The 22,903-nt window shown below is 33.5% G+C and overlaps 1 protein-coding gene across 7 annotated transcripts; it reads right to left on the reverse strand.

The window, feature by feature from the left end:
- Window positions 1-241: 241 nt before the first annotated feature.
- LOC105341834 (uncharacterized) lies at window positions 242-21,139 on the reverse strand. 7 transcript variants are annotated; one of them, XM_011448565.4, is made up of 9 exons: window positions 20,472-21,139; window positions 9,983-10,103; window positions 8,193-8,455; window positions 6,260-6,364; window positions 5,019-5,180; window positions 4,518-4,541; window positions 2,999-3,757; window positions 1,387-1,495; window positions 242-785 (listed from the first exon to the last, which is right to left on the reverse strand). In XM_011448565.4, the coding sequence occupies exons 2-8, from the start codon at window positions 10,078-10,080 to the stop codon at window positions 1,392-1,394; spliced, it is 1,515 nt and encodes a 504-aa protein (XP_011446867.3). In that variant the 5' UTR covers window positions 10,081-10,103; window positions 20,472-21,139; the 3' UTR covers window positions 242-785; window positions 1,387-1,391. The 7 variants fall into 7 exon arrangements, with proteins under 7 accessions (XP_011446867.3, XP_011446869.3, XP_065921462.1 ...); XM_011448567.4 differs by lacking the exon at window positions 20,472-21,139 and adding an exon at window positions 19,066-19,200; XM_066065390.1 differs by lacking the exon at window positions 20,472-21,139 and adding an exon at window positions 16,081-16,099.
- Window positions 21,140-22,903: the final 1,764 nt, after the last annotated feature.

The following is a 22,903-nucleotide window of genomic DNA, read 5'->3' on the forward strand; positions in this document are numbered from 1 at the left end:
AAATAATGAGAAATATACAATGCAATTTGAATAAAATTGAATAAAAATGTTAATTTTATTTCACGAAATGTGAAACAGGGGCGCATCTCTCTCTCTCTCTCTCTCTCTCTCTCTCTCTCTCTCTCTCTCTCTCTCTCTCTCTCTCTCTCAAATCTGTGTACAAAATCCATTTAAACACGGTTGCAAATGGAAAGAATATTCAATTCTCATACACACAAAAAAAAACCAATAAAAATTTCAAAAAAAAGCATTTGATCAAGATGAATATAACACATTTTATTTTTGATTTGTGTCAGTTTGAGTATTACTTGACGACAACTGGAAGCTATTTTCTCATCACCCGAAACAACATACTAATACAATGTACTTATAAAACCAAAGTCGAAACAACAACCCAAAAAATTAAATTAAACTTCATAAATCTCATCCTTACTTCATATTTTAATCGCATGAACATTTAACTGTATTGAAAAGAGTAAAAAAAAAAAAGGTAAAAAGGAAAATTGAGTTGTCTTATGGCAAAAATTGTAATAATTGAGTGCTTGTAAACCTAAACAAGATCTGATCTATATCATGACTTTGTAGAAAATATCTCTCTTTTTGTGTCGCCATTGTAAAATAGGTAAACAAATCCACACCACTGCATTTGGCACATTGCTGTATATATCCTTTTTCACAATGTTTTGCGGTTTGTGATTTTTAGTTCCTTCTGCAGAGATCACGTTCACAGGTTAGGTTTCAAGTCAATCTGCGCATTTTTTTTCAAAACTCTCTACTTACAAATTCTGAAAAAGATGAATACATAATATTTAGAACCGATGTAATAACAGTATAATTTTCTCTAAAAAGTTTTGAAATGTGATTTAATAGTCATTATCTCGGTTTTGCAATGAAAAGTCTACTTAAAAACGTTCTGAACAGTCTCAAAACTTCAACTATATAGCAGACGGTAATGTAGCTGCTGTTATAAAAACAATCATTACTTGTCGAAATGTTTTAAAGGAACAACAGTATAAATTAATTATAGACATTCTAAATTATGACTTTAATTATTCTCATTACTTACTAATTACATGTATGATATTGTAAAATGATGGTAATTGAAAATTATAGTCCTATTTAAAAAAGTCAATCCTTTTAAGTTCAGATATTGTTTTATATATGAAGCCATATGGTATTTTATTTAGCGTGTACGATATTTAGCGGAAAATTATTTTTCAACAAGTTAGCGTGGATTTGAATTAGCGTATTTCTGAATGTGCCTATTTTTATACATATAAGAATGGCATTTGGCAGTGTACTTGATTTAGTGGAATCGGCTTTCTGCAAAAAATCACTAAAAAGAATACACAGCCAAATGTAATACCTTTACAGTATATGACTTACCTGTGTTATAGAGGTACAGGTGAGTGGGAGCGACTTCCCAGGTATTCCGTGCCTTCGTCATCTGACAGGTAGTTGTTTAGAAAGTCGAAAGCTGCTGAAACTTGTTTACCTGGATATACAAATACATCTAATTTGTTAAAATTGGGAAAAAAATTACATGTGAATATCTTAAATCTTCTTTGCATTTATCATTGATAACTTTATTTAATCAACGCCTAAACTTGCATCTCCATCAAATGAGGTTAAAAAAAATCCCCCAAGGTAGACTTTTTAAAAAAAAATTAATACTAAAACGGTCGTTTTTGGAAAATTGATACGTTCGATACATTTCCATATTTCTATAAAACAATTTTTTCTATAAATATAAATATACTCTATTAACCATAAGGGGTCAAACAGTCAGCAGATCCTGTTATCACATACTGATAAATACTAGTACTCTCTTTTAACTAAGTGTATCTACTTCTGAACTCGCCCACTCTCTCTTGGGATCACAAATACATGCACTTCTGTCTTTTCTAAACATCTACAATTGTAAAATCTACACGATTTCCTCTTCTTAACACTAATTCTGTTTAATGCCCGTTTAGACCTACATTAAAACCTCTTGACTCAGTTTATGTCGTTTTGGATTGGTTTCAAATCACATGAAGATAAATTTCACTCTAGAAAAGGGGAGAATGCAACCAGCATGCTTAATGTAATACTCATTATCCGAGTGTACATGTATATTGCTGATATGATATGTATACGCAAAATCCTGATGACCTATAAAGCCACTTGAGTTGTTTGTTTCCTTTTCTTATCCACTCCCTTCATCTACTCTACCATCGTCATAGGTGTCGAGTTGTTTCAATTTGTAAAGCATCTACATGTTTACGTACATGTATATTTTCAACATCTGCTGTGGGTATTAACCACCGGAACACGTTGGTTTGCTCTACCTTATTTTTGCTTGTTTGATTTGAGTTGTCAAATGTATTGCATGAGCCAAAATGTTGTTATTTTTCTAATTTAACATTTTCCCCGTCTTCCTTGCTTTTCAGATTAACCCCATTTTTCACAGATCAAATTCTTATGCCAGTCTTATTTTTTTTTAACCTTTTTGTAATTCATTTATCTCAGAAAACAAGATATTTTAGTGCTTTGAAAATTTAGTCTACACAACCTTTCTTTATATGTATCTGGTATTTGCAATTGTTGCAATTTGCAATCTTTATGGATAATATAGATTTGTATTTTCATTTACTTAAAACTTCGTATTTTTAATAATTTTTTCTTGATTTGTCTACATTGTATCAAATAAGCAGCTCGTGTATTGCTTCATGACCGAATAAATTGTCTTGCTCAGTCTGACTATGTTCAGGACGTTGTGGTATCGATGTTTCCTTTATTCAATTCTCTACACAGGGCATTACTCCACATCAATATCCCCCTTCTTTTGTATGAATTAACCTACTTCATTTACATGTATCATCAATCACACAGATCGTATTGGGAAAAAAATTCATGGAAATACAGACAAAAGTTAGAAATTGCGCACATGATAGAAGATTAAAAAAAAAGGTATATCTTTCCTGACTAAAGGTAACAAACGAAGAGAATGCCTCACCATCAGTGTTGCTGTCGCTTCTAGCTCTCCCTTTGCCTGACACCCTAGAAGAGACCGGTTCTTCCTCACTGAACACTGGATTGTCGTAACCGTTCCTGTCGTGCATTTCCGGCCTGACAGTCACACTAACAAAGGTGCTACCGTTCACCTTACCGCCCGGGTAATCCCTCCTGTCACTAGAATTGTCCCTCCTAATATGTCCATTGTACTCGTAATGTTTCACCACCACCTCTTCTTCGTCACTGTCTTTGGGCAAGTTTAGCTTCAAGTCCTCCTTATTGTTATTCCACTGAGTCGATACGGGTTTACCATCCACGTGGTCCTTGCTTTTATCTTGCATCGCTCTCAACTTAGCACTGTCTGTCTGCGATAACTCTTGTTCGCTCACTTCCGTTTTGGTCTCCTTATTATTATCGTTTCGGACACCATTCATGCTCTGCCGCATCTCACGATGTTTATGATCACGTGACTGATGTTTTTCGTGAATCTCCGCGGAAGTTGTTCGCGGCAGACGACCGTCGACGGATCCTTTTTGGCGATGGTCGCTTCCTTCCTTTTTATCCCTATTGGAGGGGCGACTTTCCAAATCGTACGGAGAATCGTATTTCCGTTCCCTCTTTTTGCGCTTTGTTCCCGTTAAATCGCTGTGTGTTCTCTGGACCTTTTTGCCACCACGTTTTCTGTCGTCAAAAACGTCCCGATATGGATCGTATACGTGGTCAGAATCGTCCGGATACTCCACCAAAACTGCTCGCGAATCTAAACAATAATAAATAAACCAAATCGTTACTTTACGTATAAAGGAAACAATGGAGCACTTCTATGTTGTTATTAAATCAACTGACATGCAGACGTGCGTCTATAGATGCAATGACAAAAGCCTTTTTTACAGACAGACTGTGACGCAGTTCGTCACTTATGATAATTTATTGTGCATAATTTAACTTTTTATCGACGCTTTTAATTGAAATGAATATGGACAAATTTCACATATTGCACAATTTGTGGTTAAAATTCACAAAAATTGACCAGACTCATTAGTCATGTGTTTTATTACCATCCTGAAAATAAATCAAGAATACTCTATTGAAAATACAGCGGAAACTCATAAATTGTGAATTTAGATTGTTTTCAAGAACTTACATCCGTAAACAGCTATTAAATCGAGTTCTTCCCCTTGACTCGGTGACGTACTGACAAACTAGCCAAGACAAATTTGGTGTTTCCATTATCTTTTTTTTTTAATTTAATCAAACCGTGCTTTCTTATTTTTTGGGTTAATTCTTCATCTTTGTTAACCATTCCTTAAAGTTAGATATATCCTCTGAAGTTCAGAAGTAGAGATAACTACGAAAATCAGACAGTGACATCTACATGTAGTCCACACCTCACTCTTTAGAAATATTAGATTTGTTACCAAAAAAAACCGCACACACAATGAAAAAAGATCTCAAAGGTAACAGAAACAGGTGTTATAGGAGAGAAAGAAAGAAGAAAATAACACAGGTTTTAAACTTACGAAACGTCCTCAGCGGATAAAAGTCTTTTATGGAAAATATATTTCGTCATTACTTCTTATATAAATTACATTATTGTAAATACCGGTATATTTAGTAAATTAAAACTTAAAGAAAGAACAACTTACTATATTAAGTTCATATATATTCAATGCGTTCGAATTCTGTTGTGGAAACTCTCAAATAAGTTCTAATTATTTTGACGTAACAAACGAGGAAACAAAACAAATTATCATAATTATGAAACAAGGAAAAGAAATATAGACGAGTCGAGTGTATAAATATAAATGTAAATATATATATATAAACAAACAAATACATACATATATAATTTAAAAAGTTGTGTTATGAAAATGAGATGTAACATAATGTTTTAAAGATTCTAAAAATGGTAGAAAAAGATATGCATAACCTTGTATAAACATGTATCATTTTTAGAAAGATCAGATAGAATTGCTACTAAAAAATGTTCAAAGAATTTTAAATTTTTTCAAGAATCGCACCTCGAACGCCTCCATATCCACTTGACGGGTAGCCGGCGTAAGGTGACGAGGGGTACAGCTCCATGTAGCTATTGCTGCGGGGGAGGCGGCCGAAGGCTTCATAGGTCGAGGGCACCTGCTGACTGTGATAGATGTGGGGATTCCCCTGGTAGACCATGTAGGCTAAAAATAACATGAATGGAATTGTAATAAAATTTAAGTTTTCAAATACACTTTCAAATATACAAATTAGATCTTAATTAGAAACAATTTTTTTCCCACTTGATAAAATATTTTGTTGTGCGTTTACTTGATATTTGTAAAATCATTCATGATAAATCTATTGGTCAATAAAAGTATGAGAATGGTATAACACGTGCTTTTAAACCATGTCTTTATTTCAGGTCTTGCATTATATTAATTCATTAAACTAAGGATTCGTATACCTTACCACATCTATATATAACTTATATAGTGTATTTCATTGCACCAAAAACTGCGGGTCTACGGAAATACCGGTATATTATAGTTGATACAACATTAATAATTCAGCACGCACCATAAGGGTATCATAACCCTGTCCCATAATTCCCATTTTTACTTATATATAATTTTTGGGGGTTAAGTGACTAGCCAGCATTCATAATTGGTGCACATCATGCAAAATCTTGAATTTGTTTACTTATTACTAGTGCACATCATGCATACTCTTAGACTAGTTTACTTTTAATAAAATTATCTTAAATCATATCATGAAATATCATTTCAAAAGGATGTTACAAGTCAACATAACACGTTTGATACTCAGTGACTGTGAAATATTTGTTTAAAAAAATATAATCTCAAGAATCACAAAAGAGAAAAATAAATAAAAGAAAACAACATGAGTATAGTTACTGCAACGAAAAAAAAATCCGTGCATGGTATTAATTGAAATTAAGTGCTATTTCAAAACACAATCTTCACATTTTTTACAATCTGCGATTAAACAAATTTTTAAAAAAAAAGTGACCGGTTTTTAACTCACATCAAGACACTGTCACAGTGACATCTAACACGTGCTACACAAAAAGCAGCGTAAAAATGGCGGCTTTGCCGGTGAGTACTCACAAATACTTAACAACTAAAGGACTACATATATATGTGTTACATTGCTATATATAAGATTACAATGCTTGCAAAAATAAAGTACATTTATTGAGTGTATGAAGCCACAAAAACCAAGTCTATAATATACACTTTCCATGCAGTTAGGTACATACGATAATAAAATTTGTAGCTGTCATGATAATACGGGTATCTTTGTAGCGAACCACTTCGGATTTCTCGGTCCTTATTGTTCAATCTGTACAGCTGTCGATTGTAACCTGTTTCATTTTACACAAATAAGAATATAGGATTTCTAATTGCACAGAAACATGAGGCATGCAATACATTTGCCCTATTTCGCTGTGTCAACGCGGTTTTAGGGGCCTGGACCAAATTACCCTTAAAAGGCGATTACAACGCTTTTTTTATTAGTTAACCTTTTGGTCGCACTTGTAAGTGTTTATGTTTTGTCTAATAAAGAATTTAATTAATACAAAGTGGCTTACGATTCATTCAAATGCATAGTAGCTAGCATATTATCAATGTTTTATACAAACACGTCATATAAATACCAAATATTCAACCTCTCTAAAATGCTTTTAAAAGATGGAAAAACATTTGAATGTATTCTGGTAGGTCAATATTCGTTCAAAATATTCACCACAATTTCTTGCTTTGTGTGAGGATTAATAAAAACAACGTGCAAATGTAAAAAACACTTTGCGGTTCTTTAAAAATTCATAAATCACTGTAATTGATCTTGTTGGACATAAACCTGTCGAGAAATAAATATAACTGAATGGAAGCTATTCAAAGGCAATTGATCATGGTCTATTTTTCTGCATAGAAATAGAATTATAAACTGGGTTCATTTTTCTTACATGTGGCGTGAGAAAACGTGATTTGCTTATAGAAATCCAGCAAAATGCTTAAAAAATTATATTTTGTGTATCTAGATAGCTTTATTTCAGAGAAACGTTGCAGGCTTATAGACAACGGGAGACAGCAATTCAGTCTATTTCTATTTGGTATATGTAATTGTATACCACGAAATACATAGCTAGTATTGAGTGTGGAGTTATAATATTTTCAGTTGATGCTTTTGTGCGTTTATTTCAGACCCAAGGGGACGTTTAGCTAGACATTCATTGTACTATGTTTAGCTTTTGACCGCTATAAATAACAATACCTTTAACCCACTTCCATCAAAATATTTGTATTTCCTATTCCATCGACTCAATATTTAGAAATATCGCTCTTTTATTCCATCTAATATACAACGTAAACATGAAAGCGGGACCAAATTGAAGTTGTAGACAGGCAAACATGATTTCCTTAATCTTTGATCTCCGTGAATTCTCAAGGACAATGAATAAAACAAGGAAATCGTGATAAATATTTTAGATCGTAATAAACTTGGTCTCTTATTATGTAACTCAGCCGTGTGTAGTGGGATACTGTAACAAGGACATTTTTTTCTCTCACGATGGGCGCAGTCCCATTGCTATTAGTTAATTAGTACCGGACAGTAAAAGGACCGTGAGTGATGGGCCCAAGGACGGGCCGATCGACTGACGGTCGGTAACAGGTCGTAAGACCCACTCAACCTGACAAGCTTATGTCACAAAGGTCTACTAGAGACCTGCTAAGTGAAAAAATTACCACAGCAGTAGGGAGAGAAGAGAAACTCCCCGATAGTGATACATATTATACAAATACTTATATATGTACATGTATATATATGGTAAAGGTAGACGTGATTTGTTAAACACCACACTATATAGGTATAGATAAGTATAAGGAAATGTGAGTCATGTATGTAAATTCCTGGTGTCAAGTTCAAACACAGGATTTGATATAATAGTGTGATTACATGAAAAAGAATATCAAATATGAGTAGTATTAAATATTCATGGTTTTAATTCATATCATTTTTAACCTGTAAAGCACAGAAGATATACATGTTAGATCAAGATATTATACTATAGAGCAAGAAGAAAGCTTCTATCATAATAGACAACTCTTTTGTTAAACAAACAGGTACATGTATGCGAAGTTGGCTCTTTCATTTTAATGACTATTATCTCTTCAGATTTGCTGACTTACGTGGAGAAAGTCTATCCTCCGATGTGACCCTCATCATGGAGTTCTGAGGCCTTCGATTGTCGTTGTAGTAGGGTTTTCCAGGGGCATACATAGCGGGGTTTGCTCCCATCCACAGACCATTACTCCCAACTTTTGGCAAAGAGGGGGGATGCTCCATTCGCGGGTCAATCCCGTTGCCATACTTGCTGCTTTTGCCGAGACTTGTATCTTGGCTTTGGTTATGAGTAAGGCGTCTGTGTTTGTCATCGCGTCTTTTTCTTTTTCTAAATTGCAAGAATATGATAAATGAAATAGATTAAAAACTAAAATGATTATTGTTTAATATTACCTGTTGTCATCGATCTCAAATATGTATTTAAATTAGACATGAATTTTTTGAGAAAAGGGCTTGCTACAAAGTACACGTCTATTTAATTTATTTCAAGTTTATCTGTCACCTGTGTTATTTATCAAAGATTTTAATTCTTTACTCAGTGTAATGGTGGATAAGGCAGATAGACACTAACAACTGTTCTTGATCCAATATCGTTCGTGTCATCTTTAAAAGCTCTGGGTTTACACTGATTTTATCTTACGTTGGGAGTTCAACAAGGGGAAGCGCTGTGACTGTAATAATTCACAGTAATATGTAAGAAATCAGGCGTCTACGTGTGTTGCCACAACCTTGTTCCTTCGGGCAAACGACGAAGTCAGCTGAACAAATTTGATTATCACCCATTCGGAAAACAAGAACCTTCGCTTTTTTTACGATATCCAGGTGAAAAAATTTACATCTTTGCTACAGATATGTAACCCGGGGCCATTCATGTTAGTCTTCGTCAGTACATAAAATTACAAGTAAAAATCCCTGTCAACACTGATAAAAAAGATATTCTGTCGTTTGTATTTGATGAATTGCGTGGTGGATTTTTTTTTCTTTGTTTAGATACAGGAGTTTTAAAACTTTAATTTGACTAAATATGTGATTCCTGGTAATTAGACTTTAGCTCACATGAAATTATTTGCCGGTATTTCCTGATTAAAGACATGTTTATTTTTTGTATCGTTGTAGACAACAATGCCTTGATGTAGCAATGGGCAACAAGACGCCCCAAATCTGTAACCTAGTCCTGCAGAACATAAGCACTGCCTGGCGTAGAGACCTAGAAAGATCGTGCTATTTGGAAACCCACTGTGTAATTCACATGACATGTTCTGCATTCTCTGACGGTGTATATTTCTAACATTACTCAAATGTCATTTTCATTATATTCACAAATTTCATGCCAATGTCATTTCCTGTCGCAGAGGCCTAAAGAGACAAAAGTAGACCTTATAAGGATAAAGATTATAAGGTCGTAGCTTTTCTTGTCTGTCCTTTGTATGCGGGGAGATTTAGATTGCAAATGGCATTGAAAGCGCACAGAAGAGATCTCGGATAAGAATGGAGGGTCAAAGAATTGTAAGGATCCTTTCTTTTGATCACTTTTAAGGATTACTAATGTCTCGAAAATTTACACTTCAGCTGATCAAGAAAGCGTGCAAAACTTATGTGAAGGCGAGTACAATGATGAACAGCGAGGAACGTTGTGGAATAATTAGTCAATTATATTAGTGTGCTTTAATTTCTATCAATAAGATGCCCTTTAAAAATTATACATTATTTTTATTCAAATGTAATAAGAGAAATTTCTTCTAGGTGCGTCGAGACTTAACGTATGATGTCATATCTAAAAGCTTGAATTACATATACATGAAGATAAGTACCTTAGAAACATCACTTTAGTATAAACTTGTAGCTTTGTACTCACCCACATGTACAGTAGATTATGACCGCCAACACAATCAAGATGACCACCAGTCCCGCTAAGGAACCACCGACAATGGCTATTAGTTCATTCGTTTCCATTATCTAGTGTACTTCGCTTCTCTCTGTCAAAAGAAGAAAACAATTTTCAGACTGCGATGTCAGTTATTGATGATTAATTTGTTTCGTGTATTCCCCGGTCGCATTTCAGAAGATACATATTTCAATACTGTGGTCACAGATGTAATGGGGAGACGGGTTTTTTTTTTTATTGATAGACATTGTATGTAATCAATAAGGGACGCTGATAGTGCGTCATGCATGCGAAGATATTACTGCTATTAAAGGATGACAATAGGCCGAATAACCAGTTATGATAAAACCTCGTATTATCGCAGTTCGAGTATATCGTGTCTCACTTTCTGCCTCTGTATATTTACCGACATTTATCAATTTAACACCTAATTTATTTCATTTGACCCAAAAAAGAGAATCTGGTACATTTGGTAGACATAATATAGACGCACTTTGCTCGTCTTATTTAGAATGCATAGCACGTATAGCTAAGGCAATGCAAGCATGAAGAATGTTGATATATGTGCCACACATAGCGAATTATAATAAAGACATGATGTGGTTTTATTTTTTGTGTCTAAAACATGTCTCTATTATCAAAAATTTGTCACCTTTGGTCTATAACGTCGATTCTTTTTTTTCGATTTAGCAATTTTTTCCCGCCTATGGTATGAAAAACAAGTGTAGTACTGGAGTTGATCAAAGAAATCGAACGCAGCTCGGCTCATCGTCTGCATTCCAGTGAGAGATGGTATAGTGAGTAATTGTTTACAAGATGATTTTGACATTCATTGTCTTGCATAATACAGAATCGCCTTAAAAATACCAGCATGCGGTCTTATGTTTACGTGTACAAACGAGTTTTTCTACATTTATCCATTCCATTGCAATATATCCTGAGTATTATGCATTTTTTCATTGCAATTAAAACTCGCAATGTAAAAATATTAAATTTTAATATAATTATTCATTTGTACATCGTTTCAATAAATTTCGATCGTTTTCTTCGAAACACTGCAAGTAAGAAAATTTATCACATGGAAATCGCTAGAATAAAATTAATGGCTTTGCAAACATAATTTTCATCTTAGATCCAACGATCGCCGTTACATGTAAAATGGGGACCTCATCCCACACGTCAGATGAAAGGCGTGCCTATTTACCTGTACGATTTATGTAAACTCTACACCCCTTTATAAGTCCTCAATTGGGAGAGGGTTCGATTTTTATCTGTTATACTTTAATATTTTGACAAACAAGAAGGAATGGTCATGATTGCACAATGCACGCAGTAGGGGTGAATTGATTTTTAAAAAATAAATTTTCAATTGTTACAAACAATGGAAGAAGTTATCATTTCCCAATGCACGGAGACTTGATAAATTGATTTTTTATTTTTTTTATTTAATTGCATAATTCGTGTACATTTTTTTTATATTTTGAAATTTAAAATTGAGCGAACTAAGAAGTCAATGTAATGAAAAAAAAAAAATAAAACCCAAGTATGTTAGTAATATTTAAACGGTAATAAGTAAGTAGGTTATTGTTTATTATAGTGACATTGTGCATGACATTTATATTTTTCAAAGTATATGTCGAATAATCGTAATTTGCACCCGGCCCCTTGGGCCTATAAGTCACTTTATACAATCGTAACTTTATATATGCATGATTTCAAATTTATATTATATTAATTTTTGGACATTGATAAATTACACTTCGGATATAAAGTATTTTAACACATTTACATATGGATATTATTATTCCTGAGTTGGAAGGCAGAGTTTATAAATCTAGCAGCTTGTTATGGATAATTGTTGGTCAATGAAACAAATAATTATTGACTAATATCAAATTCTTTGAAATTCACCATATAGAAATACATGTATTTCTGTTGTTTATTTTTATACACAGTGCAATATAAAAGAAAATGTTTTTCATCTTCAATACACTGTTCTGAACAGAATAAATAATATTTTTAAAGTACGGAAAGTGCCTTACCCCTAGAGACAGAATTGGCCAAGAATGTTGGGGGCCATGTATATTACCTAGGTATTACATCTATTTATGTCCGACACGGCCAACATTTAACCCGGCGGTACACGAAATGTTTATAGACGCATTAGCTCGCATATAGAAATGAAGGGACGCACCTCACACAAATATTTACTTTATGGTTGCCTCAATTCACCACATCTTTGCTACTTTAATTAAAATAAACAAATAAAATAGATAAAGGTGAGGAGACTTAAGGCTCTTGGTCTAAGTACACAATCAAGGGGGGAAGCGATTCACTCAACGGGGGCACGGAAAAATGTCACTCAAGTCATTTGTTATTGACACTTCAATCAATCGGTATTTATTCTTTTATTTAATGCCCTTACGTAAGCAAAATTATCATCTGAATTATTCGTTGAATGTTTTTGGCAGTGGTTTACATCATTTATAAAGACCACATTCTAAAGGCATTTAGACCTTTGCAGTATTTGCATTTTATGTCAACGTGGAAATTTGCATTGGATGAATGGGTCTTTCTAAACACATGTCTTATATATTTGTACTTTAAAACTTTCGAACGATTTATTTCCCAAAAACAATTTAATTTCTCATTCAGGCATAATGAAAATATTATCACAGACGATAAGCCTTTGCCAGGTATGATCGAACTTAAGCCCTGTCCTTAATCTCGCTGTTTCAGGATACAAATCGTTAACAAAAATATATTTATTGTTAAATTAAGCAGACATGTTTTTTTTTTCTCTCTAAGGGTCGAATACGTTTAGTGTGTGTCCATGATCATCGAAGCAAAAAGGATTAAAGATGGCTCCTTTTTTATTGCATTGAAAAGTTAAAACACAAACACCACTTAGAATATCCCTTCACTCAAACATTTTGTGAAGCAAGACTTTCCCAATAACAGACTTGTACCAATTTACTTTAAGAGACAATTCTCTTAATGACCTGACAAGGACGAAATGCAAATGCACTTTAGGAAATCGATTCAGGACACCAAATGCTATAAAGGGGCAATTAAATGCATTAATTAGATGTAATTAGCCTCCTATAGGTCTACTCAAAACTTACCTTGGCATGTTTATGACAGTTGTTTTCAAAATGATAGCCATATGAATGATTGTATTTCAGCAAATATTCTTATCATGGCGATGAAGGCCAAAGGATCTTTGTCATTGTCATATCATAGATAAATTGTATTGTCCTAACAATATGTATACAAATAAACACTATGACGTCAACATTATAATTAGCGTAATCATAGATAAAACATGAATTGAATAATCGATTAAAATAGCTTTTCACTCAATCATAATGCAAATAACAACAACAAAACCAAAAAAACCCAGAGAGAGAGAGAGAGAGAGAGAGAGAGAGAGACTTACAAGCAATGAATGAATAATTCCACACTTTTTGTCAGAAACACTATTCCTGTGACTAGATATTCCATACAAATATGTAAACTACTCCGTGCAATATAACTTCACAGCAACAGATGTACAGGACATGTACAAACCAGGTAAGAATCACCTGAAGGATTACAAAGCTAGTTAATTTTCATCCACCTCTGAGTTAATATGTCCAGGCCTTAGTATCTGTAATTGACCCTATCGGACTGTTACAATACGAGCTCTCACACTAACACACGCGGGGTCCGAATTCAAAAAGCCCTCTTACACCTTTGCCTGAGAAGGGCAATTTACCTGGTAACCTAATTCAAAAACACAAGGATTTAACCATGCGTACTCGACCAAAACCGCGACTCGCATAGCTTCTAGCGGGAAGATGGCGTTTTGCAGAGTTGTACGTAGAGCTTTAAAATTGTATACAATCGTGTTGTTAATTAAATCTTGCATTCACATGCATGGTATTAATGAAAGCATTCATTGACCAAATATATGGAATTTGTTTACATTGATTATAAACGTTATCCGGAACATGTTGTTATTAATGAAAAATAAAAGGCCGGGTCAATGATTTAGCAGATTCTTTAATAATATAATAATATATGGACTTAGTAAATACAAAGATGTTTTCACCAATATGTTGGCGCTGTGTTGCAAAAGCCTAGCGAAACAATACTGTTCATCTCAGAGTTCTAAATAAAATTGCTTGTTCGAAAGCCAACGCCCTTTCGCCTTACCATATAATAAAATAATTGTGATCAGTTTCATTCAGATCATATTACTTGTTAAGAAGGAGGAAATGTTACACACTATCTATTTTCATATAATAGAATTTAAGAACGCCCGAGTCCTTTAGTATTAGGTATTACAATGCAACCGAATAAAATAGCGAAAAAATGCGACGCAAATAAATCACTTTCAGCTAATTTTTCCAATACATATAGTAGATACATGTATAATATTAAAGATGACGCTTAAAATATATTGCGTGCTTAATCAAATTTCGAAGGGAGAGACAAAGATCTCTGTTTACCGGTGATTTATTTCAAATTCATTCCAATGTTATCAAACATAGATAAAAACATATTGAAAAGTAAGTGTACAACGTTCGATTTATTACTCTAAACCTTCGATACCGAAATTCCTGAACTACCTGATGAGCCAAATCGAAGTAAATTCACTTCTGACCGACTGACTTTTTGACATCTGTCCAAAAATGGATTAAAGGCCGCTGTTGGGGGAACAATCTAGCCATAAACTCATAATGCATTAAAGAAAATTTAAAAAGGTTTCAGAAATAATATTTCTATTTTGTAGTATTTTGATTTTATCCTCACTAAAACTGACCAAAACAGCCTCATCCCCGAAAAAACCCATACACATAAATGCAAATGCAAAACCACTGCAACCACAAAAACCGCCAATAACCAGAACTGAAACCAAACTGTGTATAGTTTTTTATGAGATGGCATTTTAGTAATGCATGAATATTCATAAAAATTGCAACGACTTGTACTATATAGGATCTCATCAAATCCATGTTTATGACTTTGGGGACTTGAACGAAGTACCAGTAATCGGAGATAGAAAGGTTGTGTATCCATAGGGAAATAACATACAATATATTGATACGTTCGGATTATCCTCGCAGTTTAGACGATAAAACTTTATGCCTGATTTCACGATCTAAGTTTTGGTTATTTTCGTGACCCAGAGTATATTGACCTGCACTGTATATTTCTACTTTAAGGTGCATCATACCTGAATATGCTAATCAGCTTTGTTTATATATATTTTTTGTAGCAATTATTTTAACTTGTTATATGAATAAATAGAATATTTCAATACCCTGCACGCCAAAATTTCTTTTTAAAAATATACTTATTATAAGATGCAGATGCTTGGGGAGGGATGAAGATGAGGGTGTGGGTTTCAAATTTTGAGGGGGGTCAATCCGTTGATGATTTGTAAATGATAACAGTATAATCTATACATACATGTATATATGTACTATTCCAGGAATACAAGACGCCTTCCCCATGCCTAAATCATTTATAGTGAAGAGGTTATCCTTCTGATCTTAAAAAGAGGGATTTTGGATCGCAATACACATAGAGTTTGATTTTACTGGAAGTCAAAAAAATAATATTTGCATTTTTGGGGTGGCAACAAGATCTTAGTAAAATTACAGCTTGATTAAGAAACATTTTGAAGTGAAATGCAAAACTAGGATTGAACAATGAACGAAATGCTTTGTGCAATTGCTTTCCCTTTTAAAATCTTAAACTATTTATTGACAACGTATTCATTTTGATAAACATATATCAACAGGCATGCTATGTGTCTTTTAATGTAATTTTGAAATTCATTACTGATAAAAGCAAACATGTGACTGGACCTAATGTCTGTACAGTATTGTAATATATTTCCTGTTCTCAAAGAGCAGCGTGTTATCTCTTTAAGAATATGTAACGGATGATTCGATTGGTTAACTACTTGCGAATTCTTAACAACCAGTATCTTCTTCTTAAAACTGCATGAACAAAATAATCATTTCCATAGGTTGTTGATCCAAAACTAACCGTTGGTTAGACTGTTTTCTACTCACTGTTTCTATGGTTATCATAAAAGAGAGTCGTACATCACACCCGAAGTAAACCGAGCAGAAAACTAAAACCAAATACAAATGTAGAATAAAACCACCCGCAGCATATGGCGGAGCAGTAAAATCTGCAAAGTCATTCCAGATCAAAATCGAGCTCTAATTCATTAAAGAACAATAAAAAAATCGATATTCAAATGAATTGGAAACCCCACATCTTCCTCTTTCTCGGGTTGCGAATGCGTAACAACAACAGATTGCATGCTATGGATTTTCCACCCTATGGTATGGCAGTCTATATGTACATGTATACATATAACTCGCTTGTCCTTTTCTTTAACTTGGCCAACTTGAAGAATTAAGGAACTAATGTTTATGGGGTTATGTGTTTTAGCATCCTAACAACGACTATATCTGGGTTGGCTGGATGGTTCACCTATTCACCCTTCAGGTACCCCACGGATCTTTTATAGATCGGCCATCTAACCCCAATCCGCGAGTGTAATCGATTATGGTCCATAAAAACCGATCCGTGTTTGTAGTTTGGGCGTGGCGGATAAATATTAATTGATATCCGACGTTTTGGCCCAAACTGCTGGAATAATGATTTTTTTTCCCGTTTGTGTGTCGCGTTGTATTATGATATACATTTTGTCCAAATAAACATTTTGTACAAGTTTTAAAACTGACTAGCTTGACGAATATTCACTCAGATTTTACAAGCTTTCCATTAACTTGAACAACAAGATTCTATTACCGATAGATTGCTGTAATGGCTCTCTAGTCTAATTTAATACAGAGAATTAAGGAAGAAAAGAAAACCAAAACATCAATGAAAGTTGTGTTCACAAGAATAAATATTAACACGCATGAATTTTTTATAATTGAAATATTTGATCTGATAAACGACCTTCATGGTTGTATTGAAGCCTTTTCCGCGACATCGCAAGGTTTTTATTGCAATCACCCTCGATAAAAGGTAAACAATACCGCCAAAGGATCAAAAGCTCTGTACATGCATACGATTACGCGTGATTCACGCGCGAGTGGCTATTGTTTTGGCAGCTACAAATCGTTGTTCTCTCTCTCTCTCTCTCTCTCTCTCTCTCTCTCTCTCTCTCTCTCTCTCTCTCTTTCCCTCGTCATCTACTTGATAGGTATTTTGGTTCTTGAGAACTGGACCTATTTTATATTGTTGCTCTAGAATTTAATCTGCGTTCAAATATGTTAACAGGAATAGTTCGGTTGATTATTTTTCAGCTCTCGATTACTCAACCCAAGTCACCGAAATGGTGTATTAAATGGGTTGAATCGGCGCCCCTAATTATTCTTCTCTATTTTAGAATGTCCTTAATTTCATTTTACGTGGTAATTTTCGAGGTCAAATGTCACCGCTAATGGATTCAGCCATTATCAACGTGATGTCACTGACCGAAACTTGAACCACCCTTTGCCCCTCCCGGGCCAATTAATACCCACGGTCTAAAGGTTCATAAAGCATGGTATAATCTATATTATCATTGTGCTAATCTTGATACTCATTTCAAAACCTCTTCGATTGAAAATTTTACAACATTTTAATCACTGACACACCTTTGCAATTTGTTTATGGTGGAAATAAAGGTGGCCATAAAGGCAATTGTCGTTCAAACTTATTAAATATGATTATCAAAAAAATATATATATTTCTATAACATAAGTTTATTTACTTTACTCACTGTTAATCACAATACAAAGCTGCAAAAGTCTTCTTTTAAATCACTAGACAATAAGAATTCAATCAATAAGGGAACAACCTTACTTGCTTAATTCGTCATTTTGTATAAACCCAGATTCCTTTGTAGACCAAGTTACATAACCCCAAAGTGGCTTTTTTGCCTTCTGACTTTTAAGTATTTTATTTTTAAAGTTCCTTATTAAGTAATAATTCGTCAAAAGAGAGACCTGCTATGCAGGCGAGAAAGGTTTTAAACATTCTCACTACAAAATGTTTTAAACTGACATCATGTTCAAACGCGTTATGGCGGATCGTAATGTCATTAAATATACTTATACGGGTTTAATAAGTTTACTTCAGTGAACATCAGCAGGGTTTGTAAGATTTCCCCATTAATCTAGAATTATTCCTGGGGATTATGGCATTATTGCAGATCCAATAACAAAATTAGAAGGGAGTTTCTGTGGCCATTGTGTGAGGATTTTAAAGTGGCCTTTCAATTTTTTGATATTGGTTTTAAAAAATACGTTCAATATCTTCAATATTTAATGATAAATTGATTAAAGAATAGACCAAGTCCAACTAAAACACTCTAACATATTCTCTCTCTCTCTCTCTCTCTCTCTCTCTCTCTCTCTCTCTCTCTCTCTCTCTCTCTCTCTCTCTCTCTCTCTCTGATTTGATTTTTTTTATTCATATTGTATCTCAAAATAACAAAATTAATCAAGAAGTTTTAATTACAAATAGATGATTACAAAAATAACGTATAATTGAAAAACAAAGTTAATCAACCATGTATTAATTTAAAGTTGCGGCCGTATTGTAGAAGTCAAAAAGGGGGGGGGGGGTATACGTAGAACGAAGAACAGTTCTCTGACATAGCTAATTGTACATGTAAGACATTTCTTAGTAAAATATTTTTAGAAGCCATTTAAAAAACGTTAAAGTTATATGTTTATTAAAACTATGTTAATGGGATTTTTTCTTATTACATCAGACATCAGTCATGTTTTTCCTGTGAAATGGCAAGTTTAAGGATCTTAAGATAATTTTATTGTCATCCATTTACACGCTAAACATTTTAAACCTTACTGTCTGGATTTTTTTCATTTATTAATATCCACCAAGAGAATACCATGAAATTTCAGACATTAGCACTTGTAAAAAATAAATTTTAGATAGGGCAGAGGGCCCGGGACTCAAAATGAATTTGACACTATTACATGTAGTTTAAGAAATAAATAATACAAATAATATAAAAATTTTAACTGTACCTGATGTATTTTTCTTAGTATAGCATTAGATGATCAATAGCTGACGCGTGTTTTCATTCTTTATTAAAATTTTGACTGTTTTATGTTCAGTCTGTCATGAAGTTTTGTGGTAACAATCTAAAAGTCCCTTCTTTATAAGATAAAACGTGATCCTGAATGTTTCATTGATGAATTGAATGTTGGCCAGGTAAATACTATTTAACAACCATTCCCGTATGACAAACAGATAGTAATAGAATGAATTACTTATATTGTTTACAAATGACTAAAACTTTTTCAATTTTCGTAATAAGGAACGTGCTGCGCCCACATTCCAAATTCTTTATTTCTGTTTCGTTTTTGTCACAGAGTTCTTATAAAATTATCTTTTTCTTTTCTATTGTGCGAAGTATGTAGAGCGGAAATCTTATATTCTTCCCGCTATTAGCTGACTGTGCCCCCTTCTCAAATTCCGTTCACGGTTGAAAGGTTTCTTAAAACTTAATTTGATACATGGGTGATTTTTAGACCCGTGACTCTGATTTATGAATTTTTGTTAACGACATACACAAAAAGGGAGGGGCATTCCTTAAAAAAAAAAGTCGCCATCTTTATCTTACACTAACCAATAATTTAAGGAATAGCGCTAGTCTAAATATATCAAATATCCCCAAGTCATCAAAATTTTGGTTTAAAATTACAGGGTGTTGGAGTATTTTTCCAACCTTTTATACCCTTAAACAATAGCACCAGGAAGAGCTTTTTCAATTTTCATAAAAAGGAAGAAAAATTGGTCAAATATTTCGTGCAGTGATAACCGTGTCAAACTATTTCTACTAGAGTTCAGCTACAAATGTAGATTTTTCAAAACTTTGAGGATAGGCTGGCTTCCAAATTTTCATTTCAAGTGGATTTGGAAGATAAAAAGGGTATTAGAGCACCTAGTTTTTAAATATGGACCAGGCAAACTTAATTACATGTAGTGTCCTCTAAAATGGCTTACTCCATATGTGGGAACGCAGGTACACGCCCATTTCAATAGTGGACTATTTACCCTTTTTATCTTTACACTTGCTGGTTTGTGTGATCTATTTACACACCTGTTGAATACACATTCTATAAAAAGGTCAACAATTTCAGTACAAGTATGCCCCAAACATATCTTTCAGACATTTCTCGCGATATCAAACAGATATTGCAACGCGGATTATAGGGTTTTGGATTTCTGGCATATTACAAATTTAAATTGATACATGCAGTCATAATCGTTTGTTTATATCAGATAAAAGCCACAGCATTAGAAAATTCCCGATCAATAAAACTGTTTTTAAGTGCATAAAGATAAAATACTTCGGTATTTTTACGCATTTGCAATAGAAAATCCCTGATCATGACCCTAAAAAAATCAATAGCATCTAGCATCTTACCTTCCTTGAAGAGAATCCACTATACTCCTTCCAATCAGATCAAGGGAACTGAATGAACGATTTGGTGAAGATCATAAAACAAGCCTTGTCATAAATTAACTGTCCATTGATTAAAACGTAGTACAGAATTCCAAAAGAGCGGCGGGATTGTTGTCATGTAATGAGGGTACGCTAGGACGAAAGCACAAAAAGGGCAATTTAAAAAAAAAGTCAGCAATCTCTTCTAGTGAAAAGCCATTCAATGAAGAGGGAAAGAAAAATCTCAGGGATAAAATTCTTCCATGACCGCACAAGTCTCAACACCGACCGGTATCCATTTAAAAGTCCCCCTTTATTTCCGTTCCAGCTCAAAATATTATTCCTTCAATTGGCATATGTGCCATTTAAAAGTCCCAGACAACGAATATAGTTCGAATACTACAGACATGCGTATATGGGTCTATGTAGATTGAATTCTATCGATAATGAAAAAAACAGAATTATCGGCTGAATTCATTTGTCGGTAACTGTGAACCAGTAACGGCGTCTTGGAGTTGGTTTTGATCTTGGGACCGAGAAGAGAATGGTTCTTGGCACGGGGCTATCGTTGGGCCTTATGAATCATTCATATAGGGTGGTACTCCCCGAGAAACGAGATCCTCGGCCTTATGCCGGGTCACGTATATGGCGATATATGTACACCTTCATTTATTTATATACACTATATCCCGAAAGACGATACCCGGTTGAAAATTAGAGGCCATCAGCCATTTTGACATTGAAATTTTTATTGTGAAATTTTTTTTAAGTGCATTGATACCAGGAAGCGCGAAGATAAAGGGTCTCCACCCTGAGTGTTTGAGTCATAATTCTAGCATAATCTACGGACGCACGTGAAGTATGCCGTTAGGTATGCTACAGCTGCAACATAACACAGGCCTAAATTACACTGAACAATATATATATATATATATATATATACACACACACACACACACACACCTGGTTTCTTTAAAGTACCAGGAAAACTGGTATAAATATCTTTAATATATAATAAATGTAAATACTATATATAGTATAGGTAAGCTTGAGACAAATGTCTCATAGGTTATACATATGAACATATACATATTAAATAAACAGTAAGAAAAACAAAGTGTACATAATCAATTTGGATAATTCACATGGAGAGTTCGTTGCTTGTTTGCATAATATAAATATTTACCTAAATTACACAGTTCTTTAGTATTAGAGGTAGATAATAACTGTATAACTTTATAGACACTTGGTTTTCGGGAGTAGTATTTTTTAATATACTTATCTCTTAAACTACAAAGTGATGGACAAATAAGTAAAAAATGGAACTCATCTTCAATTACATTTAAGTTGCAAGATTCACATTTTCGACAATCACGTGTTAAATTATCATACCTTCCTGTTTCAATCTTTAAGTCATGTGAGGACAACCGTAAGCGTGTAATTAATTTACGATATTTTACATGAATTGGTTTCTTTAGGTAAACTTGTAAACAAAAATGATCAACAACATGTTTATATAATATACATTTTGATGCATTGCTTATATCGTTAACAACTTTTTGTTTAAAGACATCACACATTCTATTATAATATCTAAAATAACAGACTCTTTCATAGTACTTTGATATAAATCGGCTAAGCCTAAGATGGACAATTCTTTCCTAATATTTGAAATCCATATGTCATTATTTTTCACCATGTCTTCGTAGCATGCTTTTAAAATACAGTTTTTACTGTTTCTTAATTTAAACCAGTATTTAAAAATTTTTTGTTTCCTGAAAATCTCTAATGGAAATCTACCTACTTCATAATAAACTGCACTGTTGCAAGTATTTTTTCTGACACCCAAAACCTTCTTACAAAAATTTATATGGACTTTTTCTACATCTTGACCTTTATGGAATCCCCAAATTTCAGCACCATAACTAAGTACACTTTTTACATAAGTATCAAAAACATTCAATTGAGTTTCAACATTAAAATTCAAATCTTTCATTTTACTAGATATGCTGAACATTGCTTTATTTCCCTGTGCTGCACAGTGCTTTTGTGTAGATAAAAATTTACCATTGTAGTTAAACAACATACCAAGATAGTTAAATTGATTCACTACTTCTACGTATTTGCTATTGTATTCCCATTTTTCATTATCTTCAACACATTTTCCGTTTCTAAAAATTACAATTTTGGTTTTTTGTACATTAACAGATAAGTTCCATTCATCAGTATATCTGTGCAATGTGTTCAGCATATCCTGTAAACCCTCGGGCGATTCTGCCAAAAGGAGAGTATCATCAGCATACATAATTAAAAACATATTAATCATTTGTAATTCAATTGATGTACAATTACTATTTATAAAATATCTTTCAAAATCATTAAGGTACATTGAAAATAATAATGGAGACAATATT

The sequence above is a fragment of the Magallana gigas genome, chromosome 7 (genome assembly GCF_963853765.1).
Source record: "Magallana gigas chromosome 7, xbMagGiga1.1, whole genome shotgun sequence".
NCBI lineage: Eukaryota > Metazoa > Mollusca > Bivalvia > Ostreida > Ostreidae > Magallana > Magallana gigas.

Excerpts from the sequence above, each read along its gene's own strand:
- LOC105341834 (XM_011448565.4), bottom strand. The coding sequence starts at position 10,080 with ATGGAAACGAATGAACTAATAGCCATTGTCGGTGGTTCCTTAGCGGGA. Across the intron at positions 8,456-9,982 it reads ATAATCTACTGTACATGTGG|AAAAAGAAAAAGACGCGATG; the intron begins GTGAGTACAAAG and ends CTTGCAATTTAG. Across the intron at positions 3,758-4,517 it reads TTATCCGCTGAGGACGTTTC|ATTCGCGAGCAGTTTTGGTG; the intron begins GTAAGTTTAAAA and ends ATTATTGTTTAG.